The sequence below is a fragment of the Sceloporus occidentalis genome, unplaced genomic scaffold, assembly GCF_023333645.1.
Source record: "Sceloporus occidentalis isolate IW3139 unplaced genomic scaffold, rSceOcc1.0.p SCAF_189, whole genome shotgun sequence".
NCBI lineage: Eukaryota > Metazoa > Chordata > Lepidosauria > Squamata > Phrynosomatidae > Sceloporus > Sceloporus occidentalis.
In genome coordinates, this window is record NW_028317169.1 from 1196561 (window position 1) to 1214603 (window position 18043).

General features: G+C 38.5%; 1 protein-coding gene across 1 annotated transcript in view; it reads right to left on the reverse strand.

Annotated features, from left to right (window-relative positions):
* The window catches only part of CRTC3 (CREB regulated transcription coactivator 3), a 55924-nt gene extending 38119 nt beyond the window's left edge, over window positions 1–17805 (reverse strand). The window contains exons 1-2 of the mRNA XM_089501973.1: window positions 17674–17805; window positions 12027–12137 (exon numbers count right to left, since the gene is read on the reverse strand). Of these exons, the coding sequence (XP_089358099.1) occupies window positions 12027–12137; window positions 17674–17805 (243 nt within the window). The remainder of the gene's footprint in view (window positions 1–12026; window positions 12138–17673) is intronic.
* Between the last annotated feature and the right edge of the window lie 238 nt (window positions 17806–18043).

The following is an 18043-nucleotide window of genomic DNA, read 5'->3' on the forward strand; positions in this document are numbered from 1 at the left end:
CCGCATCATCATTAATTCTACGTCTGTGGGCAAATGCCGAAGGTGCGCATGCAAGTATACCAGGTTTGGTTTTTTATTCCATTAACAATGATCACTTGGGAATCCTTCAGCTGTGTGCCGTGCTCCAAAGCAGCGTCAAAAATAGTGTTCATATACAAATGAGGCATCCCATATAACTATGGGTACGGAATCAAAATGACACCTGGTGTGCTTATATGCACACATCTTAAGCACCTCTATACTGGCGAATGGATTTAATTTTGCTTGATAAGTTCAGTACAACCTAGGGCTTTGTCTTTTTTTTTTTTTTTTGCTTACCTCAGTTAACATTTTCCTACTGCCATTACAATGTCGAATGTATTAGCACCTCCTAATAAAAAGCAAGCAACAATGTGCAAGCTAGTTGTACAACTTGCAAACACAAACAACTAAATCACAGGACTAGATAACTAAAGGAGGGATGCATTTTCAAGTAAGAAAAGGTGCTCCTGTTACTTTATTATATATACCCCAATATAATAATACCCTTTAAAATAACAATAAAAGGCTCCTGCCACTGCAGACACATCTAATACTTGGCGTCAGTCCATTTTTGACTTCCATCCATAGACGAACTCTCAGGAAAGCATGCTTTTTTTTTTTTCTTTTTAAATATATTCTGTTCCCACTGACTCTCAATGGTTTTAGAAGACTCATGTTATCCACTTAAGTAATCTGTGCCTGCATTGCATCTCTCCTAAGGCCAGTGACAGCTGAAAGCATTGCTGTCATTTTTCACAAGAGAACACTATCAAATCAAATAAATATTCACCCTGTACAGATCAGCTTAGCTTAACATTTGCTACAGAGGCCTGTTTTTTCAACACAGATCAACAGCACAGCTTACTTATAGAAAAATAGGAAGGTTGTGGACATGGTCATTATAAAGTATACTACGGTGGATCTGACAACTGGAGACAAACATATGATCAACACGCCAGTCTGTATGCCATGTCAATACCTGCTAACAAGCAAACCATTTTAAAAAGCTTTTACAATAAATCTTATTTTCCCTTCAATGAAAATCAGCATGCCTAGATTCATTGAAGGAAGGTCATGTATTACACACATGGGGGCTAAGAACTATGTTAAAACAGTAAGAATGATATGGGTTTGTAATGCAGAAAATTGATCATATAAATAGCTTACAGGATCAAATCCACCACCAAGTCATCATCTGATTGGGCAATTTACATTTAATTAAAATGCAGGAGTGATACCTACATTACTGGTAAGAAAAAAAAAGTATACCGTTCACCACTCCCTGTGGATAGGAACAATAGCACCATGAGTACAATGAACATCAGAATCCAGAGGGACTCCGATATTAAAATGCATGGACTGTGAATGCTGAATATATGGTTGTGACCATTACAACAGTGGGAAAAGTAAATCAAACATAACAGTCATAGCTAATAGATACCCAAGTATGTATGCACATGAAAGTACAAGGGTTATGACAAATGGTAACTCCCCAGCTAATGCTGGCACCTTAGCCACCTTCATAGGCTACTGTGGTGATGGCACGCACAGGAAGCCGATGGGGTCATTGCTGAATCCAGCTAATGAGGAAAGATGATGCATCGGAATAAAGGAACATGCGTAAGCTCGCAAGCAGGGCTCTCTTTACCCAACGCATCGGTTTGCCTTAGTCTGTCAATTCTAGTTGTCATAAACTTTGAATACATGTATTATAAGTAGTGTTGTGTAAATGGTTGGCACTATAAACAAGATATATTTATTAACAACTGCAGTGCATCAGGAGGTAGCTTGTGATTAAGCTGCCATGCAATGACTGTCACGATAACTAGGGTTATTTAATAATTGCTGTTCTGTCATAATAATACATTGCATTAGTCTGGCAGTGGAGTTCAAGTTGCCAAAATACCTATAATGACATTCGAGGGTTACAAGCTAAATGTGATGGAAAATGGTACGAGCCAGTGCTGAGCGAAGTCTAGGCCTGACATGCCAGACCAGCCATTCAGATCCTGAGGTCTTGTAAAAGTCTCAGACATATTGCTCTCCTCCTCTTATGAGAATCTGAGCCAGCAATCGGGCTCATTTACAGGTCAAGGCCACACAAGCCTGTTTGACTCTAAATGACAACTTGTTAGGTTCCGAGTTAATGTGCTCTGTCCAGTCCACCTTTAAATCAACAAGAATATTCACAACGATACATTCTTTTTCACCAATTGTTTCTGCTTTAAGACTAATTAGGCTTCTCCCTTTTCGAGGAAATGCAAGTGTTTGTATCTTCAGTCTCCAAGAGGCAATGGATGTAGCTTGTTGAAGATCCACTCATAACTTTCTGTCTTTTGTCTCTCCCTACAAGGAATCCATAATCTATTTGAAGTTACCCAGGACCTGTCTACAGTTTTCAGCTGATTTATGAAGTTTAACGGTTGCTTAGCACAACATTTGAGTAAACGGTTTGCAAATCTGCGAATCACAATCAGACAAGAGACAAAATCTTAGTTTTCCAATTGTGCCTTGAGTCACATATAAGATATTTCATTCTACCGGCAATGTACAGGAACGTTGGTTATGTTGCATACATGTATTTAATGTACACAAAAAACTGCATTAAAGGAGAGTTCGATGTTGGGCATTGACATTTAGCAGCATTAACGTAATTGCAAAACATATCTAAAAAGATTACAGCAATCAATGATCCTTTTTTAAGGATAAAAACGCATAAACTATATAACACCTGGCTTATCTAAACACTGAGCTTTGAAGGTTATTAGAACTAATCACTCCCTTAGGATTATGCAAAAAAAAAAATATGATATATGATCCGCCTTTTTATGTAGTTTTAACTTAATTTTTTTTACCCATTAGAATATACTTATCATTGACTGCTTATACCCAGTAACGGTGATCTTTGAAAATAAATTTCCAGTAACCTGTATACAGTAAGTAAAACAAAGCAACATAGTTTAACTTGTTTATTTACTGAACTGTTTAAGCCGTGGAGCCTTTAGGGATGGCAACCAAAACCAAACTTGGGATAACCCACTTGAAGTAAAGACCCCATCTGATCTTTTGCATTGGTGAATATTTTGCCACTGAATGTTATTAAATCTGCAGCACAATATTAAAGAAACCCTACAGAATTCACATTTTCTTCCTGATGCAGCAAAGCATCCTCAAACTATGACATTGTCACCATCAACACATTTGACAGAATACAAAAGAAAGTCACCAAAATCAGGAATTTGCACTCACTCCCCACAGGAACTCAGGTGCTTAGCTGTGCCAGGAAGAATACAAAAGAAAGTCTTATTATGCCACCCCACCCCTATCTGTCTATTCTGAAATCAAGAAGAACACTTCAAAATATTATGCATTACGGATATAACAGAACACGTTATGATTGAGGCTAAAAAGTTTGTATTTTACAAAAAATAAACCCAAGAAAACAAAAGCAAAACCCAGTAATCTGTAAACTGGTGCTGGATAACTTTATAAAGAGGGTTGGAGCCATCCAGTTCATTTTGGGAAAGATACACCCTAAGAGAACAAATGAAGCTGCATAAAAATCTAGAAGCCAGTTGTGTAAAAAAAAAAGAAAAAAAAAAAAAAAAAAAAATTACCCACACATCTAGTAGCCATGACTACCTGGCTCCTGGGATTTGTCAAACTAACAAAAGCTATACAAGCTTAACTGAAAGTGAAGAGCTGCTTGTAGAACGGTAAAAATATTAAAGGATTTGAGGCGTGGTCAAAGTCTTGTTTTTCCAAATTCAGTTATTCCCAGAGATCTGAATCTTTCTACTCTTAATTCAAGAGACATTTTAAAAATATTGTCCCATAAATTCCAGGATATGGAGCTGCCCTCGCAAAGAGTTAATGTGCTTTGTCAACATTATAGCACATGATTTAACACTAATTGTCTATTCGCTAAAACAAACTAATGCATGTAAATAAAATACATTTAGTATTTATCATAAGATCTATATTTGATAAAAGTTTAGTAAGTGTGCCGCAGGCCACACTAAATATGCAGCAAAACATGAAATCTTTTGTTGGTTTCTTGGAAGATGGTTCTATCCTTTAAGAAATTGAGGAATTGCATTCAGCTTTCAGGAGGCTGGGAAGCAGTCTATCAGATTGTAGGTATCTGTATAGAAAAAGAGGTGTTGTGTACGCTTACAAGGATGATTTTACTTTTCATGCCGTGTTCTTTGAATAATATATGCATTATAGTTTGGTCAAGGGATAAGAGACAGGAAGAAATTGTAGGGAGAGTGAGAACAAAACAGAAGTACATCTATGCTCTGGTAAAACATACTCTAATATATAGTGCTTAGTAATTTAAACAATATTGGGCTTTTTAACGTCTACCAGTCATATATTTCTTATTTTATTTTGGTGCCAATAGTAATTGAAGATTTGTGTACATGCACCAGCAATATTAATCCTTTTCCCTGTACTGGAAACCACATCGTACCCAGCTTTCTTTACACGATAACAGATACTTGGAACATACATTAAAATAACACTTGCAACTAGCACTATGCTACAGCCTTCTCTCGGTCCTGACGATTAGAGCGGGTCACCGATGTAACAGCTGCCGGCAGTGTCCACACACACAATCCGATCCAGTATGCAGCAAACCTTACTTATAATATAAATTGTTTCCTTAACTGTAATCATAACTTTAAAGAACTTTACCGACTCTTTAACCCCTTAAGGACCAGGCTGTGTTTTACCTTTTGTACCATTGGGACCGAGGCTGTTTTAACACTTTTGTGGGGTTCGTATTTAGATGTAATTTTCTCCTCACTCATTTAGTGAACCCACACAAATTATATGTTGTTTTTTTCAGGACAAGAAGGGCTTTCTTCAGATACCATTGTTTTGATCATATTATCTAATTTCCCATAAAAAAAAAAAATAAAAAAAAAAAGATGAAAAAAATGTAAAAAAAAAAATAAAAACAACATTTTCTGACTTTTACCCCAAAAATCTTTTACTCATCCAAAAAAGCTAAGGAAAAAACCTACTAAATATATTCTACTATTTGTCCTGAGTTTACAAATACCCAATGTTTTTATGTTTTTTTTGCTTTTTTCTGCACGTTATGGAGCATTAAGTACAAGTAGCGTTTTGCTATTTCAAAACCATTTTTTCCAAATCTGGTAATTCTTCCCCCCATGTGCCATTTCGGGTATCTTTGAAGCCGGCCAACACAATTTACCCCATCAAGTCATATATTTTTTAAAACTAGACACCCCAAGGTATTTCAAATGCTAGAATTTTAACTCTTTCCATGCACTAATTCCACCACCAGTCTTTGTCAAACTTTGTGGTAGTAATTTATTTTGTGTTTTTTATCGCTAAAATTGCTCTTCAGGTATGGATACACAGCTCCTGGTATACAACACTTTCAAACAACACCCCAATATGTGTTCAGCAACATCTCCCGAGTACAGTCATACCCCCCATGCGTGGGTTTGTCGGGTTGTTTGGGAGGTAAAACGCCACATCAACAGTTCCCCTTTATAGTTTTGTTATGGTTACTAATTGCACCTTAAATAAAAAAGTGTGCTATTGTTTCCTTGGAATATATCCACTTTGCTTTTCAAGCATACATTTGAACATATTAAAGGAAATTGGTATCTTACAATAAGTTATGCTGCGTAACAGTAGTAAGAAACCCATTGGGTAAAGAGAAAGGGGTAAAGACACAGCCATGTAATGCAGGAAACTAGAAGGGGCTGGGAGGGATTAGGGAAGAGAAATGCATTATGATGTCATATCCAAATTAAACATATCAGGCCATACTGTAACCCAAACCTTAGCAGGCCTGGCGACACTTATCAGGTTTCCACCCCGAGGCACACCCACAACAACCAATAAAGAAAAGTAATTGTGTGGACTGATTTTTCTCCATGCTGGAACTAGATGTTTGGCCTTTAGATCTGAAAATCGACATACGAGACCCAAGGCTGTAACATGGATATTTATCCTCCAAAAGTATATATTTAGTGTCCAATTATACCCACTTATGTGTTTATTCTTTTGGCTTTATTTGCTGGAGAAGACTTTATTTTGACCAGAGTAACATCTCATGGATCAGCTTCTGATCTGCTGTTTCAAACCCAAGATTTTTTTTTTTTTTATATCATCTAGACTCTCTTTCTTTTATCTATTTATTTAGTCTGAAAAGAGCCCCCCAACTCGCATGGTTTTGCCAAGTCAGTGCTGGAGCGGACTGTCAGCAAGCATTTCAAGTCCATGGACCTGTGTCCGGCCAAACACAACACTTAGCTGGGGTTTAGGGAAAGCAGAAAGCACATGGGGAAATTTTGCAGAAAAAAAATAAAGGGATGACACAGTTATCTTACAGTGTATATTAAAGTGCATCAAATGGATTCACCATCCCTTTAACATGGTTAACTGAAAACTCCTGTACTATGACATATTTGACATATTTTAAACTATATAATAAGTGTTCTTCTAAATGTCATACGTGCTGACAGGATAGTTTATAACATACCCAGAGTGACATTTTATTATTCTGTTCATAGTCCGACAACAATGTGTTCAGTGTGTTCCTATCTAAACTGTAAGGTATACACTCACCCCTGGTCAAAGGGCCAGGCTTCTGACAGGTCTGTTTCAGCAATTAATCATATTATCTATAGAATATTCTATATTAAATTGATTAGTCAACATAAAATCGACACTCCAAACAGTGCTTGATTGTGTTGAGACACAGAGATACCAGCTTCCTTCACCTTTCACATTAACCACCAAGCAAATAAATGGCACCTTATTAAAGGAAAGGTTTAATGCCCCACCAAAGAACAATGCATATTAAAGTACTTTCAAAGTACCACTCAGCTGCCATATGTATTAAAGTATATATGATGGCTAGAGTGTCCTTTTAAAAAGTAGTTAAAGGTAACATGTCACAGATTTTTTATTACAACTGATTTATTACAACTATCTATAGCTTGCGTTTGGCCAGTCAGTGTAATTTTGGACATATTTAAAAAGTTAACATCATGGAACCAGAGATCTGTCTCTCAGAGTGGACTGCCCTGTCTGATTAATCTCACGCCATGAAGTTCTTCCTAAGGCTGCAATGCTGCAGTCAGCAACTTAAGAGGGAATAGATAAGAACGGGAGTAATAATAATGCAGATCTTGAGAACAGAAAGCTTAAGGGAAAAACACGAGCCATTGTATGCAAGTTAAAGCATATGATCGCTAAGTGGTGCCTTTCAATTATTGTGTTCCCCCCTTGTAAATACAAATAGGGATTTCAATTATTGTGCCCCCCCTATAAATACAATCAGGGATTCTGCATTCCACCACCTCCCCTCTTTAACCCCTTCAATCCCCTAAGGACGTACCGGTGCGTCCAAAAAACGCATTCTAAGAATCCTCTGTGGACGTACCGGTACGTCCAGCACTTCTTGCAGCGTCAGGGACACATCCCTGCCGCTGCACGGGAGATCAGGCTGTCGTTTGACAGCCTGGACTCCCCCTGACAGCAGAAGCCGGCATCGCCGGCTTTCTGCTGTCTGATCTGATGTAACAGCTTCCAGCATGAAAGCCAGAAAGCTGTTACATTTCAAACTGCCCGATCGCGCAGTTTAAAATGCCTGATCGTGCGATCGGGCATTCCCTTCCGGGTTGCGTCACTGCTGACATAACCCGGAAGTTCATCGGAGGACAGCATATCCCCTGCAAGGGATATCCTGTCCACCGATGAGGCACAGACGCTGCGATCTCTATGCAGGTCCTCACAGTGTGATTGGTGCAGGGGGATGTCTCTCACCCCCCTCCTGTCCTGAAACAGAAAAGGAGGAAGAAAAAAAAAACTGTTATTCATTTAAAAAATAAAAAAATCATTAAAATAATAAAATAAAAAAATAATAATGTGAGCTAAATGATGTAATGACTGGCATGTTCAGGAGGTCCCTAAGAGGACTTCTAACCATTTTTTTTTTTTAAATAGATAAAAAAATACAAAAAAAAAAATAATATATATATATATATATATATATATAAAAAAGATGATAAAAAAATAAAAAACCTTACATCCCATTGCCCTAGCATAACATCTACCCAGTATAACCCTTCTTCCCCCGTTCACAACCCCCAAACCCGTTAAGCATAACAATTCTACAAAAAATGTACACCTTATAGTATGTTGCCTGGTGTTGGGAAAGTATGGAAAACCTATATAAATTAGGTATTTCTGAAATCAGGACACCTGAATTGATAAACTTGGAGGGGATTTTCCATCACTTTACCTAATTTTGTGAGGATTCAGACGGAAAATGTAAAAAAAATTGGGTGTTTTTTTTCTAATTTTCGCTAGCTTTTACTAAATTTCTCATTCTAAATTTTCAGCTAATCATCCAACTATGGTATCAAAAGAAAACTCTATCTCACCTTGAAAAAACGATATATAGTTTACATGGGTACACTATTCACAGGAAAAGAGAATAATCACTGAACCGACATAGCGCAAAAATGGCAAAATTGCTCTGGGACTTGAGGTACCAAAAACCCCTGGGATTGAAGGGGTTAAGATGACTGCCCCATGGTATACATATAAGGTGGGTTTTAAATACATACATATATTAACCTGTATACACTAACTGTAAAGCATAAGATTTGGAAAAGGTGATTGAAGCGCACTTTTAAATTTTCCACATCTTATTCACCCTATTTTCCCCAACTATTATTTAAGTATTTTGTTTAATCGCTGAAGTCTTTCCATTTCCACTGAGTTAGTTGAGAAGATTGTTTGCAGGTGTGTAGATATAACATCTGACACTCCTCGACTAAACTACCTATCCTGTTAAATCTTAACATTAGAAATGTAATTTCTATTGCTGCTGAAAGTCTAAACAACTTCTTTAATCAATTAACATATTTGCCTTAATTTAAAATTTAATATGGGATGCTACGATTGTCATGTAAAACAAAAAAAGGACACATTGATCTTTGTTTGCTTTGCTACAGAAACTATGAAAGCTTCGAAAAAGTGTTTATTACGCGATTAGCTCTTTCCTAAAAGAATGTAGCTGCCGACTTGCTACGGTATAAATCGCTTAATGTTCTAAAAGAGCTTAATTAATCTTTTGTCTGAGTGGGACAGCTCCTTTAACTGAACCATGAAATCTCTATTTGGCTTTGCCAGCAAGTGCCAAATGGATCAAAGTCAGTTGGAACCCAACATCCAACTAACATCAACCCAGGAGCCACCCAGGAATTCAATGATGAATTCATTAAATGAAACAGCGATCAAACACGCAGCCTATCTGTATGTCAATTTACCAATTAATCTGCAAAGGAATTGAAGTAATATCAGTAGGAACACTGACAACTTAACGAGCTTTGGCCTTTACAACACAAGGTCACAGAACAGTCTTTAGGATTAACAAAGCATCCTGTGCAGTTTGCTTGTCAAACAGAATAAACTAATTTGAACAATCAACTGAATTCTTTAGTGACCATGGCACATTTGGAGGGGCAAAGGGAATCCAGTGAGATGTTAAAAAAAAAAAGTTTACAAGTTAAACGAAGAACAAGCGACTAACTTGTATGCACTGCACCTTCATCGTAAAAACAAATTAAACGTAAGACTCGGATCTTAAAACATTCTGTTCGTAATCGAAAAACAAACTCAATTCGGTTTCATTTGATAATCAACCCTTGTAGTTTAAACACATCTGCTGTACACTGATCCCCTAGGATCTACTATGTTATTTCCAAATACTTCAGAAAAAAAAATAACATAACAGAACCACATGGAAATATCAGTTTCTTGCTCTGCTTCCAATAATGATGCAGATGTTTAAAAGGGCTCTCCCACGCTCTCTATTAAATAACCACCAGTCCAGGTGCAAGGTCTTGGGAAGGAGACTTGGCTTGATAGCCTCATGCGCTTATCCTATCAGAGACCATCATATATGCAAATTCGCTTAGAAAACCACCTGATTCATCATAACATTGCCACATACAAAAAAGACACAAACACGTTTATACTATTACATATACATCATGTTCACTAGAAACAAAACATGTAGTTATGTGTTAAAGTCACCACTCTTACTTCACTGTCCTTATCTACCTACAACCTGAGCAGTGTGTCACTGATAAATAAAAAAAAACAAAAAAAAAAAAAAACAAACACACACACAACGCTCAGTTACTCAACCAGCCGACAGCTGACGACAGATAGAAAGGATAACCAAGTTACCGTGTATACATTCATGTAATAAAAAAGATCAAACTCACACCATTCCAGTACAGTTCACCCCAGGGGTTAGAATTACCAGTTATTCTAGGGGTGACATGTGTGGCACACTGGTACAGAACAATATTACACAATGCCAGGCAACACTGCATAGAGTTTCTCAGAAAATAGGGAGGCTGGACTATAGCCCATACAAGAAAGCTTACATAAACAAACACACTGATATTGTGGTTGTGAAATCACTAGCAATGCATGTATGTATATTATATACAATATATAAAAATTACACATACACGAGAATATTTACTTCCCAAAATGTTGTCAGCTTCTGGCATTTTCAAATATGGCTGCCGAGGTGCTGCAGAAGTGCAGATGCGCATGCGCCTATACTGCCTTCTGTAGAAAGGATTGCAGGTGCACATTCATTCACCCACAGTTCACCAAGCAGCCATTCTTACAGCTATCTTACATTCTCTATACTGGTGTAATGTCTGACAATGGGGAGTGGAGGGGATTAAGAACAATTTCAAATAATGTATGGGTGAAGTTACCCCCTACAGAATTACATTTTATGGCATACTTGTGTAGAAGTGAGCTATGAACTTGTGATCTTATAGTTTTATATTTTGTGGACTAGTGTCTTGTTTCCTAGTCCAATTTTATGTACTGTGTTCTGGGTTTTTTTCACGCACAGGTGAACATTTCCACAAGTATGACTACTATTTACCCATATACAATATATATTAAACACATATTATATACATACATTATATATGTGTATATACACACGCATCAAATGTTTGGGGTAGCCGTTTTCAAGGGTATTTCTAGCTGTGATATAATTGCAAAAGGGTTTTCTAATGATCAGTTAGCCATTTAAACTTAGCGAACACAATGTGCCATTGGAACACAGGAGTGATGGCTGCTGATAAAGGGCCGCTGTATGCCTATGAAGATATTCCATTAAAAATCATCTGTTTCCAGTTACAATAGTCATTTACAACCCTAATTTCTACACTGTATTTCATGTTATTTTAATGGACACAATTTGCTTTACTTTCCAAAACTCATCAATCAAAAATTATCTGTAGAGTCAACGAGCCGTGAGGTTCACTATTGACCCATGTCACGAAATAGACTAAAAGACAATATTGTTGTCAGAGCAAATTTTGTAAAACAGAAGAGCAACATCAGCTTGTTTTGTGTTCTTATCAGAGTCATCCAGTTAGCTAGAAATTGACCAAAAATGACCTCAAGTCGTTCAGGCAGTGTTTCATTGCTACAACCCAGGTCTCAATTTTAATGGCCAATTTCAGTAAAAATGTAAATTATTTTGTCTACTTGTAATGTTATATATATATATATATATATATATATATATATATATATATATAAACATATATATCTCAACAATTCATTAAATAAAGCAAATACTTAAAAGAAACCATTTTGATGACTGCATGGCGAATATGTACTCTTGTTGCAAACTTTAAGCTGTTTGATCCCACATATTCATTCCCCTCAAGTGTGTGTTAAAAAAGGTACCCTTCACACCTCCCAACTCCAAAATCTTTTCTCACGAAATATGCATAGAAAAAAACAAAAAAAAACTTGCACAATATGACAACACAATTTTGAATAACTTATTGTTTTCAGTAAAGCATATTTATCGGACAAATATTGGACACAAACTGTTGCAAGGTCAAGAAAAATCCTCGACACAGCTCAAAAAGCTAGAGGGACATGAAAAGTCTTACCTGGAAATCATTTGGGCTGCTGCTGATCTGGTTTACGTTTGGCAGAGAGCCACCATAATACTGAGCCCTGGATTGTGCAAGTCGCAACTGTTGGAGCTTCTGGAACTGCACCTGCAAAAAGGAAAGATGGAGAGTCTAAAAATACATACAGATCAATGGAGAGGTCTAAACCTCCAAAATACATACACAGGATTCGTTAAATGGAGCTGGCAAGTAACCAGCTCTACATATACATTATATATATATGTATATATATATATATATATATATATATATATATATATATATATATATTTAAAGTTCAGGAAGACAGCATGCTAAAGTAGCACCAAAAAATTTAATACTACAGTTAAAAACAAAACAAAAAAAGGATTGCCAGATTGCTAACTGCACAAAACAAATCAAGAATTTAGCACTTGCCATTCAAAAAATATTACTGGGGATTCCGTCATACTATATGGCCATAAACGCCTCAGCCCGCCACTACATCAAAGTATCCCAAGCTAGGCAAGTCTTTTCTAGTTTTTCAAGGTTATAATGCTTAACAATGAGCTGAATCTGTGGGACTGCAGTGCATTTTAAAACACAATCAGACTCTCATGCAATGTAAAGCCTTCTCTGGACACCATTAATGAGGCACCTGTGTGGCAGATGGGGCTGTTCAACCCCAAGGTTTGGTCAGAACCTACACATAAGCACGGCAACAAAGTTTCAGATTCCCAGGTTGCCGCTGAATCCGAATGTGTAAGCCTTTTATGCATAAAAAGTTTTAGGTTCTGGGCTCCCCTTTCTGTATATATTTTTTTTTGCTTTGCCTATTAGCAGATTCTGACCAAATCTTAGGGTTGAGCAGCCCCTCATGCCAAACAAGTGCCTCATTAATGGTGTCCAGAGAAGGCTTTGAATTGCACAAGAGTCTCAGTGGGTTAAAATGCAGTGCAGTCCCCTTGATTCAAGTCCTTGGTAAGCAACTTGGCAATGAAAAATTAGATAGGACTCTCCAAACCTTGACGAAGTGGCAGGCTGAGCAATATATGGCTGCATCGTAAGGGTATGCCTTACATAGGTGGGTTTCTTAATGATACTCGCTGGGCATGCGCTGAATTCTTGCTTTGCTTTGTGTACTTTTTGGTCATTCTTCTAGCAGCAACCCGAAAATCTGAATGGATGCCTTTTATGCTTCTTAGGTTGCGCGCTCCCCTTTCGGTATACTACTTTCTCGTAGGACTTTAACTGGTGCCTGCTGCACTTATGAAACCTTGCTAAAAAAAAATTGAGCGAGCAAGCAATTTAATAATGGCCACAATTACACAAAAGTTATACATGCTTTTTCACACAAGAATGTATGCAGTGCTATTAAACATACTAAATTATAATATATGAATAGGGGGGGGGGGTGAGAGGAGTGGATTGCAACCTCCAGATTCCAGATAGATGTATTACATTACATTCATTCCAAATTAAACGTGTGGCTCGAGAGTTTCTGCGTGCATTGTAGTTATTGGCTTGTATGTTTTCAAAAGCAATGTTACTTACAAAAGAAACGATCACTTATACCAGGGGTTCTCAAACTGCGGCCCTCCAGCTGCTGCAGGACTACATCTCCCATAATGCTCCTTCAGCTAAGGGGCTGGCTGAGGAGTATGGGAGATGTAGTCCTGCAGCAGCTGGAGGGCCACAGTTTGAGAACCCCTGATTTATACGTTATAAACTTTGTAATCATCGTAAAGGAGACTGCATAGAATCATTCAAAACATGGATTTTTGGCGTCAGTCTCCAGTAACCCAACCGACAGGTTTTACTCACTATTCCCTGGAAAAGTACAGTAAATATATGCAAACTGATGCAATTTTGCTTTGATACTCAAAAACTATAATAAGCATCACACAAATTTCCCCAAGTTGTAGCGCGTGGGATATACCAACACGTTTCCACAAGCTAGATTTTATGCACTGCTGCTGAGCCAAGGAAGGCCAGGTGAAAAACGTAATAAAACACAACACAAACCTATTAAGCAGTCCCAATTTATGTAGAATTTAGTCCAAAGCACAAAAGCAACTTCAATTTAAAGTTTGAAAACAAAAATACTGAGAGGCACTTAAATATTATCTGATGCCATTTAGTTCTAAAATTGAAGCAACAGGAAGCTGTATAAAAAGCCGCTATCAGCTCCGACATAATTACATTAGAGACATCCTCTGTGCAACCATGATAAAATAAATTCCTATAAAATATCTTAAAAAATGGAAGTAAATAAGCTTTTCCTTCCCGATACCACTTATTACTTCAAGTATGTATATTTATTTTTTCTTCTCAATGCCGCATGCAATCTCTTACACTGGGGTTATTTACTAACAGTACAGTTGAGTTGACAGGGCCACCATGTTTCATCTTCTTCACCATATGATATGAAGGACCAACCCCCAGGGAGCTTCTGCTGCCGAAAAGCTTGGTTGGCCTTGTGTAAACGCTTTACAATTTTACACATTAGATTATGAAGGCCATCTTACAAACTTCCGTTAGCAAATAGATCCTTCTATCATTTTGAGGATATCTTTGAAGTATCCCAGGGGACCACCGGTGATCCATACACAACAATATATGAGCCACTGAATTAAAAACACCCGACTGCATTGCTGGAAAAGCCTGACAAGACAAAACAAGCTGGCCAAATAGTAGTGCGTTTAATATACAAGATGGCAGCCATCAGCATTAACAGCTGCAAACATAAAAAGCTAATGACAGCAGACCAAACACATCATAGAGGTTAATATCTAAATCAAGCCTTTACAAATTGGTGTAGTAGTTGGGAGCCAGCCCAAAATGAGAAACCTGCTTGGATTGGCTAGGAATGTGAAAGAAAAAGAGAGCAATATAAAAAGTTAGGAGCCAGATGTAAAAATATAGGAGCCATGGTCACCTGGCTACTGGGATTTTTCAAGCCCTGGATAATCTTCTTCTGCATCGTTCAATCAAGATAAACGCGCCATAAGAGTTTATGTCTGAAAAAGTGATTATGATTCTTGACAAATGGTGTCACTGCAACAGCTCATGAGTAATGAGAAATGTCATTTAAAACACCTGTGAGCCATAAAATAATAAGTATGGTGAATTACACATTCAGAAAAGTAGACTGTTTACCTACACGGTTGTGCTAATGACAGAAGGACTGAAAAGAAAAAAAAAAAGTAGGTGAGCTGATCTTATAAGCCCTTTTAGCAGGAAACATAGGTGACATATCCTATTTCAACTCCACACCCTCAATGCACGAACGCTCAGGGGACTCATTAAACGCACAAATCAGTGCCAGTCCACAGAAACATTCATTAGCATCCCCTCCCAATAATCCCTTGGGATCCGGGATGTTACAATCATTTTTATTTCCAACGCTTTGTTTCCTTTATGTAATGATCACAGGGAGAGCGGGCTTCACCCATCAAAATATTTGAAACAATTACAACACAACTTTTACGCACGACAAACAAGCTACGGGTAACAAATACTCAGAGTTCAATTAGGAGCATTAAGAGGACAATTTAAACACTACTCTGTCACCGACAGCCTTGAGGAGGACTAATTCCCAGCAGACTCTGAGCCCTTGGACTTTTGCCAGAACCCATTCCTCCTGCCCCACATTTTCATCTACCGAACAGTGTCCAGGTGTCTTTTCTGCAACAATCCCATATTATTGCATTGGTTAGTGCTGCCCCATGTACTATATTTTGTGTCGATAGTTTACATTGCATTACAGACGTATATTTTAAAGCTATATAAAGATTTTAAGGCATAATGATTTTTTTTTTGGTTTTTTTTTATTATCCATTGTACACGTTATGCTGCTATTTGCTTGGTTACATGGCTGATTGTTCTGAGCGGCCGCGCAGTATACCAACTGTATGAAATAAACATTCTTGGAATAAAGTCAATCAAGTAGCATTTTAACACAGTTCACTACTTAAAAATGATACAGACGTACTTATAATCTAACTAAGGCTGGCCTGTCCAGGGGAACACCACTGAACCCTTTATAAAGAATGCTTGGATTTCACAACTTGGAAAACATAAAGCCAGACGATGCCAAACGCATTGATAATCATCTAACCCTTAGGCAGGTTATGCAAAAGTGATCTAATCGCAAAACTGGGTAAGTGTCATCATGGACACACACAACATTATGAGACAAGCAAGCTTTGCTATGCCACGCTGCTGTAATACAGAGTACAAACCATGCACGGCGACCTCTTTATTAGGTCAATAAAAACATGCTGGCGAAGGAAACGTCCAAAGAGCGGACTGGATGCTTAAATGACTACCGGTCAGCGACTAACTCCAGGTGTCAAGCTATTACTCACACGGACCAATCAACTAAACATATATATATGATTTACAATTACTCACTAGTACACAAAACCATCATTCAAGGAAGTGCAGGTTTGTAGTAACTGAGGAAATCGTAACTTCTTACGAGGAAATACTTTTTCCTGTTGTTCCCAACACACTGGAAGTTTAGAAATTGTAACCCCCCAAATATATACGCAACAACACAGAGTATGCGACCTGTTGCTGACGGCTTTCCAACAAACACAAAAACAAGAACTATCACAAAGACTATGTTTTCAGACTACCGAAGGCAAGTCAAAATGACCAAAGTCATCTTAAGGAAGAGTTTTGGTTTCAACTCCTAGAGTGAACCATTCAATATGAAGGGCCAACTGCAGAGAGCTTCTGCTCCAGGAAGAACTTGGTTGGTCCTCTAAAAATACCCAATTAACACATGAATTCTCCAAAGTCTCCTCACCCACTGAATTACGCAGGGCCAGTTCGGCCCTTTTGCAGGAAAACCCTGCCAATGTTGAACCTTCATAACGAATAGCGAAGCGAAGGCGCTGAAACCACAAGCTCTCCCGATAACTTTCCCTTTAATGAATAAACCCTGTGTGTAATTTAGAAACAAGGCATCATAAAACTCTCTCCTTTACCTAATTCACTGCTTTATCAGAAAAAGAAAAAAAACAACAGACTGGGATTTACTAAAGTGTAATCTCTCTGCACTCTAACAGAAGCGATGTGCTTTCGCTCATACGAGGTACTACGTTAAAGTACATCGATAACTGTGAGCCCATTAAACTTTGGACATCTTCAGTGCGTCCACAGTGCTCTTAAGGACTGGATGAGACGACAGACGCAAGTTTCTCCAATGGAAACAAAAAGCGAGAGAGGGAATAGCCTGCGCAGACACTTCTTTTACACAAAGCCTGAGTCTTATTCATTTTGGAGAAAGATACTGTAACCCTACACAGAAGGGGGGAAAAGGGGGGGGGGCGCCTTCCTTGTTTTTGGCTGCAGGATGTACCAAAACAATATTAACCCCTTGGCTGCCACTTCAGGTTTAAAGCTAAATCCCCCAGACTTTTCCCCAAACCACTGTAATTATCTTTAATTAAAGTTAACAGTTATGCGAACACAGACACTTGTTTGATAATGGTATACTCCGAGCTGCGGCTGTCACTGCATAAATAGCTCTCGTCTTTCTAGGAATACAGCATTAGGTCTGACATATACAAGTCTCCTTGTTTCTGGGAATGCCCTGGATTTAACCACTTGTTGTGCCCTGCTGGGGCCCAGCTGTCAGTGGGCCGGTTCTCACCCGGGACATTGTCAGGTCGCTCATGAGCTCATCAAAGGCCCGTGTCTCCTCGGCCTGTTTCTGGTTGTGCAAGGCAATCTTCTCGCTGAACTTCCGCGGATTGGAGCTGCTGGAGGCCGGGGAAGAAGCCATGGCGCAGGCCTCGGCCGTCTCTCCGTCCCGGAGAAAGCGTTTAAAGCGGGGGTCCGACACAGCCTCGGCTGGTACAGTCCCTACGGGACCGGTTCTGCTCAGCCTGTCATGCAGTCCGGGTTCGGCTACTGCCCCCTTCCGGAGCGTTAGGGGTTAGGAGAGGCCCAGTTTGCACCCTGAAGGGAGGCCATCCAGGCGGGGCTAAATCCCGAGCGGGCGAAAGGTTCCGACCCTCCCC